Source organism: Adelges cooleyi, unplaced genomic scaffold (assembly GCF_023614345.1).
Source record: "Adelges cooleyi isolate 19-005CV unplaced genomic scaffold, UGA_ACOO_1.1 ACOO_flye_CR_arks_rails_tigmint_CR_PRNA_9, whole genome shotgun sequence".
Classification (NCBI taxonomy): Eukaryota; Metazoa; Arthropoda; class Insecta; order Hemiptera; family Adelgidae; genus Adelges; species Adelges cooleyi.
This window is the reverse complement of record NW_026096579.1, coordinates 16084213-16101854: the sequence shown is the minus strand read 5'-3', so window position 1 is coordinate 16101854 and position 17642 is coordinate 16084213. Positions and strand designations below refer to the sequence as shown.

The 17642-nt window shown below is 32.9% G+C and overlaps 1 protein-coding gene across 1 annotated transcript in view; it reads left to right on the top strand.

Moving 5' to 3' along the window:
- The window catches only part of LOC126846447 (protein O-mannosyl-transferase TMTC2-like), a 47089-nt gene that overhangs the window by 12197 nt on the left and 17250 nt on the right, over positions 1-17642 (top strand). Inside the window, exons 4-5 of the mRNA XM_050585842.1 lie at positions 6271-6919; positions 9317-9431. Coding sequence (XP_050441799.1) covers positions 6271-6919; positions 9317-9431 — 764 coding nt within the window. The remainder of the gene's footprint in view (positions 1-6270; positions 6920-9316; positions 9432-17642) is intronic.

Below are 17642 nucleotides of genomic sequence, written 5' to 3'. Positions count from 1 at the left end.
GTATGTATACACGGTTACATGTTGTACCTACCTACGTACACCTTTTTTTTTATTCATCCGGGCACATGCCAATTTCATAATGCCGTGTTCGCGTTTCAAGTTGGAAAAAAAGTTTTGTGCACATCACAAAAACAGCAAACGTCGCGTCTCGCTTCGGCCAATAATAATAGTAATTCGGCGCACGTGTTGTTTGGAAATTGGTCAGACGTGAAAAGTGTTTGTTTTCTTTCTTCTTCCTCTTTTTTTCGTACTATTTGTCTTATGTAGCTGTTTGTTTTTGACCGGATTTGGCCGGATGCAGCACCTACGGTGGGGGGGGGGGGTTTGGAGGGGATGAGGGTGTGTGTGTGTATCCGTAATGGAGTCTGTTATTGACAGATAACTTTCCCGATTGAAAGTTGAGTGTCCCGGACGTTCGTTTTTGTTTTCCAACACGTGTCATTCGCCCTGCGATGAGAATAATAATTCCCCGACAAGTCCCGCAGTCTCTTCCCTTCCCTTCCCCCCCCCCCTTAACATACCTTGGGTTGGCTAACCAGCTGGTGACGTTATTTGGTCGAGGCAAATTTTCGTAGGAATCGCTTGTCTGTGTGTTGAATTTTCGCACGGGTACCACCAACGATCCAAGACGTGTACAACGAAAGAATTAGCTACTATACATAAAGAAGAATGTGTTCAAAGATCTTGATAAAAAATCTTGTTTTGAACAATTTGATTTTTAAATTATCGATAACGAACGCATGTTAAGTGGCTCAAGTTGGTTCCATTGTGATTCGATCCCTGCACTAACATATATTAAGGCGCATTGGTTAGGCAATTTTTTTATTAAAACTTAACATTAAGCTAGTATTTTAAACGTACACATCACCATAGAAAAGAAGGATCTATTTTGATATTTTTTTTTAACTTTTATCATGTTTTTGTTTTGTTTCAATTTTGTTCTCTCTTCGTGGACCCGGTATTGTGTTGTTTTCTTTATACAATTCGTATATCAATTAATTATTTATTATATGATGATTAAGATACATTAAGTATCTTTAATATTTTCTACCGTTAGCCCAATATACTTAAGATCCGCCTCTGTAATTAAAAAATAAAAATTAACGCTTAAACTCTAACCGCAGTCTTTAATGACTGATTTAGAATTAAAAGTTGATAAAAACATTTTTAAAACAAAATAACAACAATAAAAAAAAAAATGAAATTTATTCTAACCAAGTCTAGTGTTATAAATTAGATAAAAGAAATGAAAATTTATGAATTACACTCTAATAAAACACGAAATAATGTGTTTTAACGTATGACCCCGTTAAAGTTTATTCAATAAATTATTAGAATTTCATGTAAATAACCAACGCAACAATATATTATTGTTGTACTGATGGCATTTTCGGTCCGAAGTACCTATTTAACCGCAGTTTTTACGACTTTGTGTGATTCACGTTTATGTGCGACATATGTCTGGGTGATTTAATGTACGCTCATATTTTTTACTTTTCTGAATAGCGCGATTTACCCTCTTTTGAAAAAAAAGAAAAGAAAAATGCGGCACCGTTGAGTTTTTGAATTGGGGGTGTATATAAACTAAATATTATCAAGTGTTTGTGAAACGGCGGAGAATCTCGTTGGACTTGTATTTTTTAATTCACTATATAAATGGTATGCGAATTAATTGCAGCGAATGAACTAAAAAATATAACTTGCAGACTATTAAATTTGTATAGCGACTGTTATGCGCTGCTTAAGTGAGAGAGTCGCGTTTCAAAATATTCTATACTTGAATATTGCGGCGGTACATATTGTTGTGTGTCCGTTGAGCACTTCACCCGACAATAGGGATTTTGTGGAGAAAAAAATTTAAAAATTTCCACCGAGGTCCGTTGAATGGAAACGAAAAGTAATACATATTATTTGCAATGGAATTAGATGATACCAGAGTAGGATTTTGGCACTCGACTGCTGGGAATAAAATCATTTCAAGGGGAGGCCAAAGAAGTAGTATTCAATAGGAGTGTATAATAAACATATAGAGTATAAGCCGATTGTAGTGTGTATATTCCTGCTTTGCATTGTGAGAACGACGGTCCAGAGAGACATATTTCAATATAATAATAATACAACTCCATAATAATATATAATACTGTATTCTGAGCGGGCATACTTATGTGGGCCGTGACGTGAAGGGAAGCCGGCTTAAAGAGCTTACGTCATAATGCAGACCGTACGTATATATGCCTATACTTACATACTTACATACTTAGAATATAGGAAACGAACGAGGTGCACAACTGGGACGTGGAATTATGTACAGGAATGGACATATTTTTATATTGCAATGTACCTACCTATACGCCGGCGGTCTGTAGTTACTTTTTTGTAGTCCGACACAATGTAATTCTTTTTACATGCCAGACCAAATCTTTTTTTTTTTTTTTACTCCAAAGAAAAGCTTTGTGGCTGCTCCGTTGGAAAATGCTTCATAGGGATTTATAAATTGTATCTTGTACGCCGGGGAATCCCATTCGTTTTTTTCGCTACACTGCACTTAACGGTCATACGCGACCCTCTTTATTTTATTTGAAAATGCATACATTCCACATAATATTATGGCCAACAGAAATTACAAGACGTCAAACGTTTTGAAAGTAAATACATTTTTTAAATAGCCCTCGACGATATATCTTCGGGTGTATTTATATGACTGCTATCAGTATTATCATTTAGTATAGATAGTATAACAATAATGGTGTTATTGATAACTCGATTTGCATTTAATATTAAAAAAAGTTTATACCGCGAAGAAAACAAGGTGTGTACTTACAAAATTGGTTCACAAAAGTTTTATTTCAGCTTTTGGTTACATAATTTTTTTATGTTACCATCTAACTAATTTATTTTTTAATAAAAAAAAAAACTTTGTTTTGCGTTGTAAATTGGTCGGAACAGATTTAAGTGACGCAAAATGAATAAATAATAAATATAAATAACAATCACACGTCCAAGTTCTAACTTAGTTTCGCTTATTACATCTGCGGGACTAATTATTTTTCGATTTACAGCTATAAACTTTTTGTTCTTATCGTCCAACCGTCACTAACTATAGTTATGTTATCAAGGAAGGGGATGCTGAGTAAACTATACAGTCCCTTACTCTCCCTCCAAGATGTCGAGAACTTTTACATTTTTAAACGTATTAAATATTTATGTAAAATGTCACATAAAATAAAGACTTCTATTTTTTTTTTTTTTACGTAAACTGTTTGTAGTTTTAAGTTGATTTTTTCGAAATTTTATTATAATACACTTATTGTTATTTAATTTTCATGTTTTATTTTTACAAATATTATTAGGCTTAATATGTAAAAGGAAAAATGTCGATTTTTTCACATATCAGAAAAATAGTAAAAGAAAAACCCTAATTTTTTTTTATTATCGCTCCCTCCCCCTTTTGTTTTTGAGTGTAATCTTGACTGCTTCACTGTCTTAAACGGTTTTACCAATGCGTCAGGCTAAGACAAGAGGCTATTTTCATTTTGTCCCTCCGGGATTTTCCTAGACTAAATGTGACACCCTATATAGTTGCGCGGCCCACATTTCGGGACGGTCTAAACTAGCAAACAGATTACAGGATCACAAGCGATTAACATAATATAAACCGGAATGGTGCAAAATGTATTTTGCACGTTTAACGCAACGTGGCGTAACCAAATAAACGACCAGACGACAGTAGCATTTTGATTAAAACCCGTTAAGGCGTACTATCCGATTAGTTGTTGTAATTACAACCTTTGCCGGCGGTTGATGATAGCTGCACGGATGCAGGATTTACTATATATTGTATAGTTTGACCTCAGAACTCACGACGAAGTGCATCCGGCATATCCTTTGTCATCCGAGTTTAGCCAAAATTCACCAGAGTCAAACAGTTGTTTAAAATAAAAAGGCAACGATGAAGTGATAAAAAAAAGTCCCTGTCTCTTCACTCTGCCAATCCGACCTTTGTAAAAATACTACATCTACAGTTATTATTCTTATTGTTCTGCATTGTAACAGATTGCATATAGACAAAAATGAACTAACCAAAACTATATTATAAATCTCGTTATTTTCTCCGCTCCACGGGAAAACATTTAATCATGGATATGTTATCTCTTAGCACTTATCTCTTATCTCTAACTAAAAGGGACAGTGTAACGCGAAAACGGTGGCATGAAATTTCTTGTATCAAGCCCAATAACATATCCATGTTAAAAAAAAATAGTCCACTATGTAACGAGTATTCTGAAACCACTGTAAATCGCATGTGTTTCCTTTGTGTAGTCAAAACCAATTGAAGAGCTACAAAATATACTAACTAGGTACTACAAATGTCTGGTGCACAAATATGACTTGCTGAGCTTTTAACAATAGTTGTGTGCAGTAAAAAATTATTTTTGAAAAATACACAACAGAAGGTTTTAACGGGCCGGCACTGAATTCAATATAATACTGCGTTTTAAAGACTTCTTTGTCCGTAGCTTGCGCGCTTCCAAGGAAATGCCGTCTTAAATATTCCTAGTCTACGGACATAAGCTCCATTTTATATATAAATATATATTATAATGAAATATTTTAATAAATACGTCCTTGTCATGAATGAACTCGCGATTCTTTTCAACATTTTTGTCCATTGTCAGAGTGACTTTAATTCATTTTCGGTATCGTCTTCTGTAGACCGTGTACGAGATACCACCAGGACGATCAAATTCACAACCTATACAATTCTCTGTTGCAGCTAAATATTTAGAGGAATATTTTTGCCGAACACGTCTTATATTTTAATATCTTCCAATGTATTAAAATGGTAAATTCACAACGCGATTGACTTAAGTTACATAACGTATAGCCAAATAAGTGTTTCAGCGGTAATTCTGATAATAACAACAGTCTGGTGCGTTTGACAGACATGATACAATGTTATAAAAATATAGCTTCGTGTCATAGCTGTTAGCAGAACAATATCGAAAATCCTTCTACACTCATCCTTTATACTTGCAATATTAGTAAACCTACGTGTAGTTCTCGACGAGGATAAGAGCCATATGTCATATAAAGGTTATGACGACGCTTTTAAGATAAATTAAAGTCGTTCTACCGCGGGTACGTGCACTAAAAACGAGTCTAACAGCTGATGTAATAACTGAAAGTGCTCTCAAGACGAGTATTGGTTAGTACACAATATGACTTGAGTGTGAAATTAAACACGTGCCCCGACCAATGCGAACAAAAGTGTTCGGTGACGGGGAAAATCTTTTGAGCGAAAAATGTTTTAGAGAGATGGAAAAAAAAAGAATGAGCAATAGTTTTTATATTTAAACTTACCGTACTTGAGAACGCTTTTGTGTTTTTACTTTTCACACCGTCCGACCCGTGAAATAAATTTTCCCATAAAAATTATCATTGTATATTATGTTGTGTGTGGTTCCTACACTTTTGATTCGACGGTCGACTTTCAACAATGATTTCCTTTAGTTTAGTTACTTTGGTTCGTTTAGCGTCGGTTTTAGTGCACAATAAATTTTTACTACAAATCATTTTAAATATAACGTCTTGTGTGTGGTCAGCAGAAAGTACGTTAGAAGATAAACTTCAAAGATTGAAGAATAGCAATAGGCAATTTGTAGGCTAAAAAAAAGGTATATCGACTTACCAATAAAATATGAATATTTGCATTTCCGAGTCAAATTAAAACGGTTCTATCAGATTACACAGTGTAAAGGGTAGGGAGGGAAAACAGCCGCTTGTGCCTCTTTACCAAAGTTTTTAAATTGATCTATTTGCTCTAATGTAATTTTTTTTATTTACATAAATTTACCTGGTTGTGCTAAAAATAATGTAACGTTCATGCTGAAAACGTTTCAGATATAACAACTAATGTTTTAATTTTAACATGGATATGTTATTAGGCTAGATACCAGAAATTGCATGTCGCCACTTTCACGTGATAAGAGTTAACAGATAAAAGATTATATATAAATGATAAACAATAAAAGATAAATGATAAGAAACCGAAGAATAGAGAGTGATATGAGGATAGCTGGGGTGATTGAACGAAATGTAGAAGATCGAGCTTTATGGATGGTGTTTATGGAGGTCCTTTTTTTTGGAAGATCTTATGTAGTTAGGAGTGTAAGGCGAAGATAAAGAAGAAGATAAATGATAAGAGATAACATATGACTCAATGTTATTCCGTTGAGCGGAGTAAATAACTGGATTCTTTTATTTATTTAGACGGAACAGGATAAGTCGGCGTTAAAAATCTTGGTAACCAGTACCGCAGTGATGGTCGCCGCCAGACTGTGCGTCATGTCCGGAGCCGTGCCGACATTCGCTGCATCCGACAATCCAACGGCCAAACACTCAGATCCGGTGGTCCGGACGCTGACGTTCCTACACCTGCCGCTGGTCAGCGCTCGTCTGCTGGTCTGGCCTCAGGTGCTCAGCTACGACTGGTCGATGGACGCCGTGCCGCGGGTGGAGACCGTCGCGGACCCGCGAAACGCCGCCACTGTGCTGTTCTATCTCACGTTAGTGGCCGTCGGGCTGAAGGCGCTCAAACGGAGGCCCGTGGCCGTGGCCGTGGCCATAGCCGTGGCGTCGTATTTGCCCGTGTCCAACATGTTTTTCTACGTTGGCTTTGTCGTGGCAGAACGAGTGCTGTACATACCCAGCGCCGGATACTGCTTGCTCGTCGGTTACTCGGCGGCCGTTTTAGTGAAAAAAATGAACAGCCATTACGGACGCATCGCACGCAGCGCTGTTTATGTTTTGTACGCCGCAATGATCCTGAGCTTTGCCGTCCGCACGATGCTGAGGAATCGAGATTGGCGCAACGAGGAGGCGCTCTATCGATCGGGAATCCAAGTAAATCCTCCCAAATGTAAGTAAAACCCAACCTATCATCATTACATGTAATGCATCTCTACTGAAGAACAATTTTGAGGCGTCTATCTGATTCAAAACCAGCTAAAAGACATTTTAAAAAAAAGAGGTTTTTTTTTCAAGTGACCACACTGTATTGTAAATACGGTATGGAAAACTATTATTGAATATCAAATAAAGATTATAATCAACTTAAATCGTGTTGGAAAAATATTTGTTGATTATAAAATTGTCCCCCTGAAGAAATTATTTGTTGTTTGTGAACATGTTTATAAATTGCTTTTACCTGGTTTTTGAAATTAGACGCCTCATTTATCAATAAGGCAGACACTTTTAGTGTATTGAACATTATAAGGTGGACTAATTATTGTTAGGGCCTGGAAGTATATGCGTTTGCACTAAATGGTCCAAAAAATTGTTCGATAATCTACAAATTTGTATGAGTCCAAAAGAGATATTTGTTTTCGATATTGTTTTAGTATATTTCGGGGTTTTTCATATTATGCATGTTTTAAAATTTTTTTTAGCTAATAGTACCAATAAATTAATGGCAATACATTTAAAAGAATGGATTAAAAAAAAAACAGAATTATAGATTAACAAAAATTAATATTTTCTGATGGAAATAAAACAAAATTTTACATTTATTTTTTTTACGTATAATTCATTTCGTTTGTGTTTTTTAAAAAATAATTCAACTTATCGTGAACCACTCAATGTTTTTATACAATGTGATCTTAATTTATCAAATTTTTTTTTATTTTCGTTTTACCTCCCTCCCAACTTAGTTTTTTTGATAACTACTTTTGATACTTAAACGGTAACACATTAGGTGGCGCTGTTTTAAGTTTACAAAGACAATTAATAATAAATGTGTATTTTATTAGCTCGAGCACATCGTTTATGCTTAGTTTTATTACTCAGTACACAAATCCCATAATTTAAACCGTTGAACATCACATCTAAGACGGGTTAGGTAATAAAATTAAAGCCAGTGTATTTGTAACATCTTAATAACGCAGTAATGTATTCAAATTACCTAGGTCTTTGTCAAAATCACGTCCCACGTCATTTTCATACGTTGCTCGGTATTTATGTATAAAGGCGTACACAAACATGCAAAATAGAGCTTATCGCTTCAATACACTTAATTTACTAAACCCGAGCGGAATATTTCCCTGAATACCTTATCCGGGAAAATGCAATTATATTTTATTCGAATGTAGTTACCTTTACAAGGTCTGAATTGTATACACAGATTATCCACTAAAATATATTCTCCCAATGCCCTGATAAAAGGCGGCCCTCTTTCAGCAATATTTTACTTTGAGATTTTTGCAAAATATAATTTTGCTTTTAAAATATGTCAACAAGGATAACTGGGATTTATATGTAATCCCAAGTGAGTGAATACAATCTGGAAACACATTAATTTCTACTAAATATTATGCTTTTATCTTATATTTCCAATGGTTAAAGTACAGAGCAGCAGACGATATTGAGATAACTACCGGGCATTTTTTTTTTGTTCGAATTCCCTCTGAAACCTGATGGTCTGTGCACAATATTAGAATTAATGGTAACCCATTTCGATTAGGAGGATCAATACAGAAAAATTTTGTACAGAAATATTTGCAATGCGCGCAGAGCAGCCGCTCGTCTTCATGATTATACTTACTCTAAGTGTCAAGAGAACATAAGGATCGAATATAAGTGTCCTTCATTTCCTAGTAAAGGGGTGAGGTCAGAATTAGTTGATATTCGAAAGCTAAATACGAATGGCGTACGAGCAGGGTAGTTCTGTCTTCTTAGGTTAAGGTTCTTGTTAAGTTTAAATGTGGCACCGGTAAAGATTGGATAAGAAAAGAAGTAGACGAGGTCGGGTACTCCCCAGGATTGACCGCAGGCTCTTAATTTCACATTAAGAGTTTTAAAAACAAGTCTAACCGTATGTAGATTATTTTAATGGCGCCAACTCGCAGCTATAAATAATGCCCTTTCAACGCCACAACTTAAGCTCAAACATAATTAATATTATTAATGTACGGGGCACATAAAAACCAGAATATCCGAGTGACTGAATCTTGAGTATGTGTGCATTTTGTTTAATGGTATTACTGTTGCAGACAATAGAATATAATATAGTATGTGGTGATGTATATTGCGCGTCAGTGAAAGAATTTCTCTACCTCTATAATACATGCCAGGGGAAAAAACAATTTTATACAGTTTATGAACTTGCCAGTGTTTTTAATCTCACATTCCCCAGACCGTTGTCTGTCAATCTCCCCTCGGCGTAATATCATCCGTTTTAATTTAATCAGACCGGATAGATTTGGTCGTTCTTATTTGTTGTTCTTCTCCTTCTAATCCAAAACTCTTGATTAAATTTTAGCCTACGGAAACCTCGGCTCGATACTCAGCTCTCAAGGCAGAACAAACGAAGCAGAAATCGCATATCGATCCGCTCTCAAGTATCGGTCCAACATGGCTGACGTCCATTACAACTTGTGAGTATTCCCAATGCTATTACATATTTTATTAGTTATATCATTGTTACACAGAATATGTTATGCACATAAAACATATTTTGATCCGGTACCAAAAAACTGCTGTGGTCGAGAGCCAAAAGCTAGAAAAATGCAATTTTGAGGTTTTACAAAAAAATTGCAATGTGCAGTTAATGTTGTGTACAGTTTATTGTATCAAAATACATTGTGGTGTCTGTAGCTTTAATACCAAACGAGATATTATTCAAAAATATACATTAAAATTACATGTTTCAAGGAAAAAAAACATATCATTATGTTACTTATCATGTTTGTATTTTCGTTTTTGCACGACTTATGTAGTATGTAAAAGTATAACTTGTAGTACTAAACGGTCATTTAATAAGATACAAATTTTGTATTGTGTAGTTTTGTAAAACATAAAAATTCAATTACTCTGCTGAAAACTGTATACTTTTTGCAAATATCGCTTTTCGGCTCTCGGCCACAGAAATATATCAAATAAATTGTAAAAATCATGCCAAACCGCCACGTTTAAAAAAATCCACAATCTTTATTCCATTGCCACAGTGGTTAGTAAAATATGTCGCGTTGTACTCTATTATGGGGTGAGTTTTTTTGTCAGATTCCCCTCATGACAATCACGGTATTTATTGGAAGCTGTAAAATAAATAAAAAATAAAATAAATATCATTCCTTATTGTTTCTCTTATTTTTTCGTCCACGAAACAGAACAATAAATTGATGTACGCTAGGAAGAACAATTTAACAACACGCCCAAGAAGCTTATGCTGTCCAAAACTTGATAGGTTTTATACGCCTACATTGTAGTGAGCGGGCAATATCGTTCTATAATATATATATATATATATATATATATATATATAGTAGATATTTGCTGTAGTTTTTTTTATCATTGTTTTATTTTGAGAAAATTGAATAATGTAGTATACCTCGCGTAATGAAGCTCTGTTTATATACCATATAATATATAGAACCTCTAAAATAAAATGATAAAACGCTACGACAAAACAACGCCAACATCATCTATAGAAATAAAAAAAAACTATAACGATAGTCCCAAGAACAATTGGAAATCTGTGTCGAAACTCAATCGTCATTGGTAAAATACAATAACCTTTTGGACATTGCCCATAGCATAAAAAAATATTTAAATTTTAGTTTTGGAATTGAAAGAACATAATAACATAATTTTTGTTTTCTAATACTAACACATGTGTTAACTATAATTATTTTGCATAGAATTATAGTACCGTTTAATTTTGATGTATTTTTAGCTTCATTAACAATTAACATAAAACCGCGGTGTATAGTTCAATGGTATTTTACACTGGCAGTGAAATATAAATTATTGGATTACTTCCAAACGGTAGATAATAATTTAATGTGTTTGGCGTATTTAGTCTGTTATCTGCACGCTCCGGACAAAGGAATAGGGCATACGTTTCAAGTGTTAGGTCGTGGCCTATTGTTTGTCAAATACATATACTTGAAACTTGATTTGTGTATCGTGCTCGGAAAACGTTCGATTTTCAACTTAAACTCCCCGTTTGGGAGAGATAATTCTACGTTGTATTGTCATAAACATTAACAGTCTTTTGCGTTGACAATACTCTCTTTCTTAAACTATGGGCGCGAGGCATGGGCTACGACAAAAGGAGATGACAAGAAACTTATAAAATTTGAAAGCAAAAAGGACATACTACAATACTTCTACACGACAATTACAAATGAAATTAGACACAACGAAGACAAACATACGGCTAGATACGGTACGAAAAAGGATTTACAAACCTCAGATGAAACGCCACACAAGTGGAAGACGCCTCAGGAGGAAGCATCCATGGGCCAAGTAATTTGATATAAAGAATAAGTAGAAGAATACTGTCACAATAATATGTTGTGCATGACGAAGCGTTATAAACTCTCATTTCGATAGAGAGCTCTAGTGAGACGCTATCATCCCGTCCGTCTAGATAAGTACCAGAGAGATTCTCCCTTCCCTTCTCTCCCCTATCTCTCTCTCTACCGGTACAAATTGATCATTCCAAGACTGTCGATTCGACGATGACGACGGTTATCAGCAGCTGTAACCGCAAATAAACTCACCGATTCGGAACAAATGCTGCCGAACGTCGTATATGTATTTGTCCCGTGCCGTTGTTTAGTATATATATAGTGATTTAGAAAGCAATATGTGTGCAAAAGGAAAATCGTTTATAGCCCGACAGTTTAGACCGAACCAGATGTCACCAGCCAATAATAATACCCGAAGACACGACGACTGGACGTATATAAAACAAAATACATAAAATTAAAGAACCGACCGCCTAAGTCGAATTCCAATTGCCATAACCTAACCCCACTGACACGAACACACACACACACACACATACTGGTATATGTTTGTACAAAATAGTTATATTGGCGAAAACTTTTTTAATACTTTTCTCCGAGAACAACAAACTTGTAACGTTAATCCGGTAATTGCTTCAATATTCGTTTACGCTGTTTCGGCATATACATTGCTAGTTGAAAATAAAAATAAAAGAAAAAAAATTATTAATCAGTTTCAACAAGGGCGGCTGTAAAGTTTTTGTCAGTGCAATACATTACACCGTGTAAATATTGGATATATTTTCTCGTTGTTGAGAAATATTGACTTAAATATACTTTTCACAAATAACGTTTTAACATGTCAACAATTTCACTCTTTCTGTTATTTTTTTATTTAATATAATTTAACACAATCGATTGTAGCGAATTAGTAGTGCAGTACATACTTTAAAAATCTAATCTCTATTATGTAGTATATTTTTTTAAACAAAATTAATAGGTGTAAGCAAGGTAAAGTAACTATTACTTTCAATATAAAACCAAATAATAAACCTTATTTTATTAATAAATACATACTGGTGGTACATTAACGTTGAAACACTTCTATAAATATAAAAGTCGTGCAAAAAAAAAATAATAAGTACCTATCTTAACTGCATTACGTATTCTTTGCAAAGTCTGAAGCCTAGAGTAATATTAGGTTACCAAATATGTTATTATAATTAAACTATGATTGAATTTATATTTTATTGAGTCAAAGTTTACACTGTTCAGCTACAGCATCAATTGTAAGTATGGTCTAACGATAAAAAAAAAATAATCGGGTGTTAAAACTTAACATAAAATACTAATGTAATCATTTTGTATTTTTAGTATCTAATCCTATATCTATAGGAAAAAAAATTAAGATAAAAAGTAATTTAAATTGACTATATTGATCATAGTTCACTGTAAAAGTTGTAAATATTATATATAACGTGTTTTTATTGAATCGTGAAACTTTTTCGGAATTAAGAAAAACTTTAAGCTAAAAAGTCTATAAGTTTATGTAATTTGTATAGCCGTTAATATATTTTAATAGTATTAAACACCATTATAGTATATTCACTTTACTGAACATTAAAAATTGTTACCCTCATTAATTTCATTACAGTTAAAATAATACCTTATATAGTATAACAAAAGTTTTAAAACATTTTTTTTTTCGTTTAAAGTTAAAGGAAAGTTTCTTTTTGTAAAAATAAAGAACACATTATGTGAAATGAGAAAATTATGCAGGAATTTAAATACATAATAACAATAACAGGTGATCTAAAAATATGTACCTACAGAGTTTTAACAAGTTCGTAAAACAAATTATGAAACTTTTTGGTTTTTGAATAATTTTGTTTTAGACAGTTCAAGTATTTTAAAATTCGATTTCATTAGTATAAGGTATTTCTACAAATATTATGTAGACAAATATTTAAGTTCAAATACTCTCACTTTATCACGGGACTCTCCTGATTTATATGTATTTTTTAACGAATTCTTTTTATAAAAAAAATATATTTCTACTGAAATAGTTTTTATAACAAGTCGTCACTTACTACTACTCCATAGACAATAACCACTTAAAAAAACGGAACAAAATTATTCATTTAAAAAAAATCAGTCCACCTATTTAATCACTAGTAATCTTTTATTGACCAACTATAATTTTTCAAGTCACTTACGTTATGCGTGACTTGTTTAATGAGTAAAAGATGAAATACCTAAATTTTTATTATCCTAAATTACAAATACTTGTACCTATGTGTTATGCACATAAGTGTTTTATTAAAAGTGATTTTGTTTTGTTTTGTTCACAGTTCACACCTCAGTGTCTTAGCTTATCATAAACTGTTATTCGTCGTTGCATTATTCTATAATTTCACTCTTATTTTATTGACTCTTGTTAAGTGTTAATCACAGTGGATATTTTCGAAAATCGTCTAAGTAGAAAAGTTAGTTTAAAAATGACACAGAAAAAACAAGTCTATAGAAAAATAAAATTATTCGTAAAATTTGTTGAACTTGGAAACATATCTACAAGTTGTATAAGATATCGCGATAAGAATAATGAAAAAAACAATGGTTAAAAAATGTTGTGTGTACACTGGAATTTTAAAAAGTGAAGGAAAAGATTAACAGTGTTTGTATATGTATATATACCGTCACAACGGTATAGCTTTTCATAGGGGCCAAAAACTTGCCTACGGAAATTTCCGGTAAAGTGACAATGGTGAGCTCGCCAGCAATGCTCGTTCGTGACGATTAATTAATTCATGTCAAGTTTGCCAAATGAATGCCCGCCAGTGGAATAAACAACAATAAAAATCCATTGTATTAATATTAATATTAATAACGAATACGTTTGTTTTGGCGGGTTCGGCTCAATTGGCATTTTGGCGCGCAACGTTACAACGCGTATGGAACAATAGCGAGCAAAAATATATTCTATTATGTTATTATCATTTTTTTTCGTATCCGTCGTTTAACCGAGAAATGCGTTACGGAAAAACAGCCGTGAAAAATAACGCGGTTTTTCACACCTACACGACGGCCGCAGCCAGCACTTTGCTTCGGGTAGAGAATCAGTAAAAGAAACGGGGACGTTAAAAACCGCGCTAGGAGTGCGAGATCAAGGATGAGCATAATATGATCCGGGACGGCGGTGTAAAACGAAAGATTAATGAACCGGGCGAACCATATGCCGATATTCTCACGTTGTATAAGCCGAAGCAACTGGTGCGTACGGCGGCGGGTGTATAGTAGTGCTTATGTGCGGTGTACACACACATACGCTGTACGCGCGTTGGAGGGGGCTGATAAAGCGTTATTTTTATGGGCCGACTTTACTTATTTTGGCGTAACGCCGACAACGGCCGGACCGGATGATTTTTGAGAAACTAAAACTCATACGGAAACGAATTTCTCCACAGTCGTTCGAGAAATCACTGCGCTGTTCGCTCGTATGTTTGTTTTGTCAAATTATAATATTACAAGTTGTATAATTTCATATTAAGTTTGTGGAACGATACATAGTTGTAAATTACAACCAAAGACTTTGTATATGCTTATAATTAGTTGGTCCAAGAAGTATACGTCTAAAGAATAGCAAATTTGAATTTGTCGCAAAGGCTCTAATTGAATAATCTCGGAATATATTATATTAAAATATTCTCCTGTGCAACACTACATGGTTAATAGTGTTGATCTGCTACTTTTGTGTAAAGTAGAACGCGGGGAACTGAAAATTGACAATCAATAACTCAAAAAAAGTCGGTAGCTCTTAATGTGTAGGTACTATTATTATGTATTTAAAAATTAACAAAGTCTTATCAATGCTTCGACACAAAACTTTGTTTATAATCGGGTTTTTTCCATAAAAAACATGACTACGAGTGTGTGAATTATTTTGTGTTTTAATTTTAAGCTGAAAATGATTGACTAACGATTTTGTATAGACGATTGCAAAATTCATAATATACACGTAAAAATTATTTAATATCATTAAAAAAAATTGTATTTTTATGAATAGCTTTTAAAAAATTACATTTAATATTCATAATATAGGTTCTAAGCCTACACCTCAAAAAGCGAAATAAAAGATAAATTTCTACCTCTTACATAAACATCAATGATAATTTCTTGGGTTTTCTTTCGCTGTGCATCGGTAGTAATAATCTGAAGAATATCAATAAGTTTACACTAATTTTTAAAACCTTAACGTGCCATCATTTTAAGATGAAATATGTGAAAGTTTACATCTAGAGGGTGACAATTTTTTGAACACAACATTATAAAAACAATATCTTCTCAGCTCCGTATAGAAGCTAAAAAGCACTCAAAAAACGATAACGTATACGCTTAATGTTAATAAGTTACTAAATGACCTTTGCAATAATGTTGCACAATTTCAGGATACACCTATCTTTATAGACATAATAGATATCGGCGAATAATTGTTAATAGATAGTTACTTATAAACTTATAGCGCTGGTTTTGTAAACATTAAGCTCCATAACACTGCTTGAGTTAGAAATTTAATTTCAAAATCTGCTAGTAGTTATTTTTTGAGGAGGAAAATTTAAAAAAGAACGTTTCCAGAACGTTATCATATATTTACCTAAAAAACTTAATACTTTAAAATATTAATTTTTTTTTTCAAATTTAATGAACTGTTTATTGTTTTAAGTATTTATAATTTCGTTAAACTTAATGAACAAATATTATAATAAATTCGTTTAAAGTTTCCCTCCGTCTGATACTGAACGCAACTGACAGAACGCAGAAAACATTCTGGGCTTAATTTCACTATATATATTTATTTATTATTATCCCTTTCGTTTTGAGTATAAATAAATAATTAAGGACTTAGAGTAATCTGGTTCACGTCCATTTTAAAGGGAATGAATTTCGAGAAACATTTCAATTTTCAACAACGTTAGATTCGTTTCCGCTTAAAATCCATTAAACAAACTTCAACACAAAAATCTATACATTTATAATGGTTTTGCTGCAATAACGAATTTACTTACCTATTTATATTGAGCTTACTGTCACAACGATTCATGTTCAAAACGCGTAGGTACATTTAACACGTCGTATGTACTCTTTTAACATGTCAAATACATAATTCATTTTTGATAGAATATGCTGTTTATTTTTATCATCTTGTTTATGAAGATTCCTTTATAACTCATTATACAAATCTTCATGTTACTCATAACTTTTCATCATTATTATATGATAATTGTATGGTTTATTAATACATATTTAATGTCTTGATAAATGAATTTAGGTGTTTAGTAGTTAATATAACATGTAAATCCATTAAAATAATAAGACAACAATTAAAATTATGTTCTCGTATTATAATATGTGAAAATGCAGTTAACACATTTTGAATAAAAGTCCAAATTTTCCAAAAAATTACTACTACCTAACAATATTGCAAGGTTTTCAAAAAATGGTGTCGACAAAACAATGCGATTTTAAAACAAACCAACGCTAAAAGTAAATGTAAACGAATGGCTGCCATTAAAATTGAACACGATAATACATTTATTCCGAAATGACTTTTCAAAGGATCAAGTCACCGAATACGAAGAAAACTAATTGTTAAGCTATGTTATCGTCTGAAACTTTAGTAGCTATCTATAGTTTGCTATACAACTAAGTTTAATTTGATTTATATTTCGATGCTGTGTTGAAGAAATATGATTATAAATTACATTTTAAACCTTAATAAACGAAATAATTTAGCGAAAAGTATTGTTTTCTAGATTTTAAGAATCCACGTTTCCATTAGTTTTAACTAGAGGTCCCTATTACACGTGAAACACGTGTAAATATAAATACACGTGTATTCAAAAAAAATTATTCTTGTTATTAATTTTAGTTTCACGTTTAATATCACGTCTATTTAATTATACGAACTCAAACACAAGTATAATTGTATAAATACGTTAACTCAAACTAAAATTTTTAACAAAATAAATTTTTTTCAAATTCACGTGTATTTATAATTACACGTGTATGTTAATTACACGGGGTTCGTGTACACGTGTATTTAAATTACACGTTTAAAATCACAGGCACTAGTTTTAACTAACAGATTTTTTATTTATTATTATTATCTACGACGTTTGCAGAACATAACTGGGTTACAGGTTAGTATAGTATAGTATTACATAATACTCAATTTGTCGATTGTGGGCCACAATTTGTGGTATTATACCGTGATTAATATATGTTTCCATAATAAATCCTTTAAATTGCCTATTAGAAAATATCATTATAAAACCTAGGCGTGGATAACGTTGCTTA